The sequence below is a fragment of the Dendrobium catenatum genome, unplaced genomic scaffold, assembly GCF_001605985.2.
Source record: "Dendrobium catenatum unplaced genomic scaffold, ASM160598v2 fragScaff_scaffold_231, whole genome shotgun sequence".
NCBI lineage: Eukaryota > Viridiplantae > Streptophyta > Magnoliopsida > Asparagales > Orchidaceae > Dendrobium > Dendrobium catenatum.
Window position 1 is genome coordinate 9,070,338 of NW_021318693.1, and position 9,249 is coordinate 9,079,586.

Genomic DNA, 9,249 nt, shown 5'->3' on the forward strand with positions numbered 1-9,249 from the left:
GAGCATTGTCATCTCTGTAACACTTAATTTTATGACTCTATTTTATTGGCCAACATTCTACGACATAATGAATAAAAGAAAATAATTATAATAAAATTATAAAAAAACTGAAATTAAAAGATAAAAAATAAAGAATCACTCGGTATAAGAAAATAAAATAAATTTTTACAAATTTTTAATAATTTTATACTTAAAGCTCCATAATTATAATGTATTTTAAGTACATTTTATAGTAATATTTTTAAATTAGCTCACTAGCAAGTGAACTAATTGAGTTGAAGCAAATTCAAATTTGACTCATTAGCTTTGATACGTTACCAAAAATCATGTTGATCTGGCATGAATCTCAATGAATATTTAAATTAAAAACAGACAAAATTCAATTTATGACCATCTAAACACCGTTCTCTGCAAACTTATTGTCAAATTGAATGTTTCAACAATATGAGCTCGATGACACAAAAATTGGTCCAATCCGAGTTCAAATGGGGTCAAATCAAAAGGCTAAAGTGTATTTGAAAACTTAAAAGCATTAATTAGATGAGAAATTATTATCCAAATATGATATTCTTATAGTCGAATCAAGCAACTCAACGAGACGAATCCAACGAGCACAAGATCACTCAATTCTAACATCATTAAGCCGATTAAATGCTTGATGAAAGTTCAATGATAAAAGGAATCACTATGAGCCTTCCGATAGAACACTCAAAATTTACCATGGATTTTCTACATATTTACTAAGTTTGCCACTCCAAGAAACTATAAATAAACCCAAGCTCTATAGCATTTTCTAGCCATTATCGCTATTGACTAGGCGTGTCAATGTTTGACACGACTTAAAAACCTAACCCGAACCTGAACCAGGTCGGGTTCGGTTTAGAAATTTCTACCCTTTTGTAAAACAGGGTTGTTTCACCCGGAAACAACCTGACTGACCCGGGAAATCACTGTCGTCCATTCGAAATCCAATGTTAAATCGCGTATGTCATCCATCGCATATGTTTTCACTCATTCGCTAGTCACGTCTGCCAGTCGCATCTATCAGTCATGTCCAACCTCCAGTCCTTTCGTCGTCGCTGCCTCGCCGTTCGGTTCGCTCTGTTCGTTTGCTGTTGCAACATTGAAACCGCAGCATCTGCCGCCTGAAGCCAATGTGATTCAACACCGCCGTCTTACCACCCACCGTCACCTCTCTTCCTCGCCGCATCTTCCTCGCTATCAACCCGCCATTGAAGTGCAAACCCTAGCTTTCTTGCTTCAGGCAAATAGGCGACAGCAAATAATGTAGATTGATGGGATTTGGCTAAATATTAGTTATGAGTCTGGTTGGGTTGACCCTATGTGGGTCGGGTTTGAGTTCGAAAATCTGATCCGTTTTCAAAAACTGATCGGGTTCGGGTTGACCTGAATAGTGTCGGGTCAGTTCCCAGTTGAACCCGAACTTGACCCATGACCTGATTTTGACAGCCATACTATTGACGACCATGCACCATCTATTGTTACCGACAACCACCAATTACTATTACTGACAACCATCATCATCTCTAGAGTATTATCAAGATTTGACCCTATTGTTGGGTATATTTGTTCACCAGAGGACACTTACTTTCTAAAATTTCTCCTATGAAGATTAAGCCCTATTGTAAGGTGTAAATATTCGATCCTTATACTCTTCCTCTTCTTCAATAGTAAAGAAAGAAAGATATTTGTATCATTTAGTAAGAGCTGGGCCCATAATTTTTTTTTTTACTTCTACAATTTTTCACGCAAAAAAATTCTCTAATCTTACTAATTTTATATTTTCGTTATACTCCATCAACACAAACTTTTTAGCACACGCAACAAACTTATCAAATTCAATTTGCAAATCATTTATTGAGCAGAGCTAAAACCAGCCCTGTCACACCACCATCTATTCTTTCTTTTACTGTAGCACCACGCTAATATTGTTTACATTCAACCAGGGAAGGAGCGACACAGTACATTTCTCCATCTCGGCGGCGGTTGCGGCTGAGGCTAAAGATGAGATTTTGCCATTTTCGTCGTCTAGAGAGCACAACCATCGTTACCTTCGCGCTCCTATTCGTGCTTTCATTGTTTCCAAACCGCGCTGTTGGTGACAAATCGGCCGATGCTTTCGTTCAGAACGCGGTTTACTCCAACAAGATCACTATATTTTCTAAATCTTACTGTCCGTAAGTCTCCCCACTTTACCAACTTCTGACTTCTTTTGGATTTGATTTCTTTGCCATTTGTTTGTTTTTTCCTTGTTATAGATGAACTCGTCTGAGTTTGGTTTTTCGGTGCATGATTTGCATAAAAGTCGTCTTTGAAATTACTTTTCTTGGTTTGTTAATGTTTTGATGGTGGAAAATATTACGGTTTGCTGCGAAATATTGCAACTTGCATTGCATTGATGTAACCCTAGCTTAGAGTAAATGCGTGTGCTAGCTATCACAGAATTACACAGAAGGTTCCTTGATGGAATTTGTGAAGTCTGAATGGATCTTTATATCTCATTTTGTTGGCTGAGTTTAGAAACATGTTTTGAAATGGATTAATTTTTAAGTTTCCGCCATTAGTTGGAATTGTTCATGCATTTTTCAACTTTACGAACCCCTTCAAAACCTCTCAACAGCGAGAATTTTATTTTCGCACTCAAAAGTGTTGAAACAAAATCATTGCCTCCAAAAACATGTTATCTGCAATCATACAAAGAAGACCTTAGAAATTTAGGACTGCGCTTTACTTGGTGATGTTTCAGCTCCAATTTGATGCGGTGCATCATAGTTATCATATTCCTTTAGTGTATTTTATTCTTTGTGACTTTCTGTTATTCTGTGTTAGCCTCTACTTCCGTAGTATCTGTTTCTGATAATGTAGTACAGGTTCAGCTTTTATTCTATTAGAGTTATTTTCAGCAAGGGGAGATGTCCCTCTTGATAATAGTTGCATATATAGCTTCTTACAAAATGAGGAAGAAAGCATATTATTCTTATTATACATTTACAGCGAAGCCTTTTATCTGTTCTTTTGTTCTCACATGCTTCTTCTACAGTATACCACATCACAATTAGTGTTGTAAGTTTAATTGATCTAACTTGGATTTAGCATGGCTTGATATGCTGAACTCAGAGAAGCCATCAAGCAAAAATTGAGCTAGTTCTAACGTGGCTCATGAACTCATGAGTTGTCTCATTTAAACAATATTAACATAAATTATACACAATATAGTTGCCTTCAAGATTTTAATTTATAAAGTATTAAAAAGATCTGAATTTTAGCTCCCATCTATCCTTTTTCTAATTTCTTATTGTTTTTCCTTCTATTTCTCATTCCTGATGGGATTGTCCTGAGATTTGCATTCATCTTCTCTCTTTTATAATAAGATAAGCTGGCTCAAATTCATTCAATTTAAATCAAGCTTCAGCTCCATTAATTCGCCATGCTGAAGCTAAGCTTGGGGCAGCTTGAGCTTGTCTTGCCTTTAGCTCCAATAACACTAGGAAGTCACTGGATAATTTTTTTTTTTAATGTCACATGCAGCAGCAACAACAACATCAAGCCTTTATCTCATGATGTTGTGTCGGCTACATGAATCCTTTTTCTCCACCGTGCCCTGTTAAAAGTTAAAATCTTATTTAAATCTAATAAAGAAAGGCCATTTCTAATATTTTCTAACCAAGTGTTTTTAGGTCTACCTATACCTTTCTTAACATAAGTCATATCTAATACATCTACTTTCCTAACTGGGTCATTGAAAGACCGCCATTTTATGTGACCAAACCAACTAAGGCGACTCTCTCTAATCTTATCTTCCAGTGGAGCTACTCCAACCCTTTCACGTATATGCTCATTTCGTATCCCATCTCTAAGAGTAAAGCCACTCATCCACCTGAGCATCCTTATCTCTGCAACACTTAACTTAATAATATGCTTCTCTTTTAATGACTAACATTCAGCACCATAAAGCATTGGAGGTCTAACCACCATTTTATAGAATTTTCCTTTAAGTTTGAGGGGGACTTCTGAGTGAATGAGCAAATTGTTTCAGTGAAAAAAAGTCAATGGGTGTAATTGTTACTGTGTTTTAAACTCGTAACTGTGAAAATCTTCTCTTTTGAAAATCTTAAGATGACATATTGGAAGCTAAGGTAATTTAAACAAACAAAAAATTTAATGGCAAGGTACTTTTAATATAGTTTTTTTGTTTGATATTTTTTATATTATATGGAATATGTAGCATGGAATATGATAGGATGGAACCACCAAGTAGGCAGTAGTTGTCCTAGGAGGCGGAAAATCAATATTCAATTAAAGAAACACAAGACGTGCATTTCACTTGTGGTTATGCGCATGTCTGCACTGATTATTCTATGTTAAAACTAACAAGGATTCTTCCCTAATTTCATTACTTCAGTTTCACGATCTTCTCCATTGGAAGATCTTTCAAGCTTATAAACATGAGGCATTTTGGAAAATAATTGTTGTTTGCAGGATATTGAGTTGGGAAAATGTAGATTGATCATGATTATTTTAACCTTTTTTGGTAAAAACACATTAGTTAAAATAGAAGATGTAGACATAGGATTTATTGTGTGAAAATTGTGAAAAAAAAAAGATATCGGATTTTTCCCAGTTGAACATTTTTCACTATTATAAAAAGAGTTAACAGTGTACCTCTCTTCCTTGTATGATAAAAAATTGGCCAATATAATGCAAGAGGGCGAGCTGCCATGATTGTTTTTAGCAATAGCTGCATAGACACAGTTAGGAGTTGGTGTTGCAGCTAACGGAGCATAATAGTTGACCTAAACAAAGATAGCAATGGTGTAAGTTTGTGGACATTAGACATGGCGACGGGGATGTAGCATACTTTGAGGTAGCTGCAGCCATGTTTTGTTAGAGTTGCAATGTTCTTGAAGGTTGTTGTGTCATAAGACTTACCAGATAGAGCTGCGGCCAGAGTCGTGATGTACCCGGAGATAGTTGTAGCACTTGTGTTGCTGGCAAAAACTGTGATGTAGGTTTTGTAGGCGATGATTGTGATGTATGTTGACTGTTGTGGAGGCTACTCGTTGGATTTCTTGGAGAATATGAACACTTTTTCAAAATTGAAAAAATATCTTTTAATGAACCATATATTGGGCTGTTCATATGGATTTGATAATTTTTTTCTGTAAGCTACCATGATTCATGATTTGGTCTGTAATTTAGTTTTTGTAGTTGTATTGCTAAGTTTTCTAATGAGCTAAATGACCACAAATGATGATCCAGAAATCTCTAAGCCTTCTAACTTTATCAAATAGTTGTCATTGATGATATTCAACTTGTTTATTCGTTTTTTTTTTAATTGTTATTCTATAATACAATAAAAATCCGATCATTGATGCTACTCTGCGGTTTTTTTATTGAACTTGCTGCACAATAAAAGAAAAAAGCTATGTTGATGCTCATTAATCTTTGGAGTACTTTTGCGGGCAATATTCACATGCTCGTTTTTATATCTTTTGAATATAATGAGAAGTAGAACCAGCATTTGCTGTACTCCCACATCAATGTGAGAATCTTAATTTATACATGTTTTTAAAGAAATTCCTGAATCTCATAGCTATCAATCTGATAATTAAGCATCATTTATCCTTGTCTTGAGAGAGTTCTAATCGTCCAAGTAGTTATTTATAACACAACGCCATCTTCCCAATTTTGGAACTATTAAAAATGAGAAAATGATATATGTTTTTCCCCTTAATGTAATATGCCAACTTTCATTCTTATGCTTTTGTTGTTGTAGATACTGCAAACGCGTGAAAAGGATATTCAGTGAACTTAACGAGAAACCATTTGTTGTGGAACTTGATCTTCGAGGTATGTGATATGCACTGATATTACATTTTGAAAAGTTAGTGTACTTGTGAAATGTCTTTCAGTGGCATTGAAAATGAAATGATGTCAACAACTTTGTATTTGTTAGTTTTATGTGTGAATAACTATGCACACTCTGTTATTTTTTAGGCAATATTTTTAAGAGATTTTTATTGGACTACAATCATAAATATTTTTATTTATTGACATGCCAATATTTTTGCATATTATTGATGTACCTTCCTATTCTATTAACTCTTAGTGATATTATTCTAATTTGTCGATGATAATACAAAGTGAATATCATGTTAATTTAAAAAGAGTATTCTCTTGATTCTCATTAAATTTCTAATATTTACTTATTTATAAAAATTCTAAACGTACTTTCTAATTTTTTCTTTGGAACAAAAATTGAATTTTATTCTTTCTGTTAAAATTTTATCTGTTAAAAAAAATGTAAAATTAATGTTTTCATAAAAATTATAATGTTTAATCATAACAAATTGGTACAATCATAAACCGTTTATTTTTCTCTTTAGGATCTAGAGATTGCAAAAGTGAATCTATAAGCGACCTGAGAGGACAAAGTGACTGAGGTTATTTCATTAGAAAGAACAATGAAAATTGATTAGGGTGTGAAAGAATGAAAATTTAGAAATTAGTATTGTAGGGTTTTTTTTGGTATAGCTATAGCACATATGTCATTAGCTGGCTATTGCCTATGAGTCTCATCTCTTGTGCTATTTATATTGCAAGGTATGGGTAGTCAAAATAGCATGAACTATATGCCTTATAGTTCATGCTGCATTGTCCTTGCAATGGGCCCTATTTAATTTATTTCCATTAGGCGTTAGATAAATTTATTATATTTAATTTTATTATTATATTGCTAATATTTTTTAATTTCTTTGTTCTCTATAAATATTATTCTTTTTTAGCTAGGGTTTTTGTTTCTCACTCATGTCATGTTCCTCCCCATTTTGAAGTGATGGGGATGTTGTAAAGAGGTTTCAAGGATTGTTGAAGTGGTGGTTGAAGGTTTATGGTTGGTGGATGGCTCAGGAAATGTTGTCTAGTTTAGGATTTATGGATGATTTTCTGGGTGTAATTTTCGTGCAATGGTTAATCAGGTTTTCTTTACTAGAAATGGGTAAGGACCTCCAAACTTGAGGCTTGGGATGTTAGCTAATTAATGGATGTGATTTTAGTCAATTGAATGTATTGTTAGGAAGTTATGAATTTCTTATGTGGATTGGTTAAGTGTGCAATAGGAGCTATGATTTTGCAAAAGGAGTATGATTAGGTTAAGAATACAAAATTAGAAACTGAGACATTTTGCCTCAAACTGAAGACATTTTGCAAAAGGAGTATGATAAGAAGCGTAAGACTCGAATAAAAAATCAAAACATAATAAAACTCATAAAACTAAGAAAATTTAAAATAAAATACAAAACATAAATGAAATTAGCTAAAAGAAAAATATGTAGAAGTAAATAAAAAATCATAAAAAAATGAAAATAAAAATAAAAAGAAAATCAAGAAAAAAATTATTTTTTTAAAGAAAAAAATAACAAAAAATTTATCCTAAAACCACTTCTATAAAAACACACATGCTCTCAAACTCCTCCCCGCACTTACTGACTCCACCCCTGCGCTCTTCGAGCCTTCCCTGTTCAGATGATCCCCATTCACAAGCTCCCGCTCTCACTCCATCCCTCACTTGACTTGTATGACTCCCAACCACTTGCTAGACCTAAACCCATTATTGCTCAACTAACCTAAAAGAAAAAGATATGTAAATGTATCATAAGTTTTTTTTATGTAAATGTATTATAAGTTATAGCAACTTTTAAGCATATTATAATTATATTAATATAACAAAATAATTTTCTTATACTAACTATTTTTAAGCACTCGATACGAACGTCTAAAGCATAAAACCTCTAGGTATTTTTTTTTGTACGCCTCATGTTGAGGCATGCCTCGAGGCATATGCCTCATCAATTTTTTAAATCAATAGGGTTTGGATGTGTCAAATTTTTTTAGGGTTTTAGATTGAGGGTTTGAGAAGATGGTCAAGATTCATGAGAATAAGAAATAGAAGAGAAAATGATATGTTAAATATTACAGTGTTGACCCGTATGAGTTAAAAAAAAAATCAAATAAAAATTATACCTGCCCGCACGTCGTCGCCGCCCAAATTGCGAATATCCCGCGACCCAGACATCCCACACATGTCGACGTCGTTTCATCGCACGATCCCTCTGCCTCGTTAAAACCCGAAGAAACGAGAGAGTTCCGCTCTCTCTGGCTCCCCCGCCCTCACTCTCATTCCGACTCTCTCTCTCGCTCTGGCTCCCTTCTTTAAGACTGATCGGAAGTTAGGACATTTTGATCGGGTGCAACAATTGGAGCTTGCGGCTGTGAAGACAACTTCCTCCCTTTCGTGCTTCTTCTCCGGCACCTTCGTGGCTCGCCGACTTTGCTCCGTCGATGTTGTCCCTTGCCATCGCACCGAAAGTTACGGCAGTTTGATCGGAAGCAAGAGCGGCAGTCTGCTCGCTGTGACGCTAACTTTCTCCCTTCGGTGCTGCTCGACGCCGCTCATACGACTTTCCCTTGCTGTAGGATCGGAAGTTCCGATGTTTGATCGGAGACAAGAGCGGAGCTCGTTCGCTGTGAAGCTTTGGCTCTTACCTGGTTGTTCGACTTGGCTGCCTTCGACGACTTTCCCTTCCTGTATGAATCGGAAGTTACGACATTTTGAAAGGAAGCACAACAGGAGCTCGTTGTGATCGCAACTTTCTCCCTATCACGTGCTTCTTTGGCTCCTTTTGGCTGTTTCGACATCGCTCCTCAGACAACTTTCCCTTCCCGTGGATTGGAAGTTACGACATTTTGTTCGGAAACAACGGGAGCCCGACGGCTGTGAGGGTAACTTTCTCCCTTTGCATACGCTACTCCGGCCAAATCCCATAAATCCACCAAGCCGAGGGATTAGTGATATTTTTAAAATTAATTAAAATTAATTTTCATTAATTAAAATTAAGTAATTTTTATTAATTATAATCATTTTAATTAATTATTTATTATAATTAATTATAATTAATTTTAATTAAAATTAATTATAATTAATTGTAAGAAATTTTAATTATAATTAATAAAAATTACTTAATTTTAATTAATGAAAATTAATTTTAATTAATTTTAAAAATATCACTAATCCCTCGGCTTGGTGGATTTATGGGATTTGGCCGGAGTAGCGTATGCAAAGGGAGAAAGTTACCCTCACAGCCGTCGGGCTCCCGTTGTTTCCGAACAAAATGTCGTAACTTCCAATCCACGGGAAGGGAAAGTTGTCTGAGGAGCGATGTCGAAACA

General features: G+C 34.9%; 1 protein-coding gene across 2 annotated transcripts in view; it reads left to right on the plus strand.

Moving 5' to 3' along the window:
* The first annotated feature begins 1,900 nt into the window (after positions 1-1,900).
* LOC110106632 (monothiol glutaredoxin-S6) overlaps positions 1,901-9,249 on the plus strand; it is a 16,556-nt gene continuing 9,207 nt past the window's right edge. For both annotated transcript variants that reach the window (XM_020836581.2, XM_020836582.2), the window contains exons 1-2: positions 1,901-2,198; positions 5,798-5,871. In XM_020836581.2, coding sequence (XP_020692240.1) covers positions 2,026-2,198; positions 5,798-5,871 — 247 coding nt within the window. In that variant the 5' untranslated portion in view covers positions 1,901-2,025. The remainder of the gene's footprint in view (positions 2,199-5,797; positions 5,872-9,249) is intronic.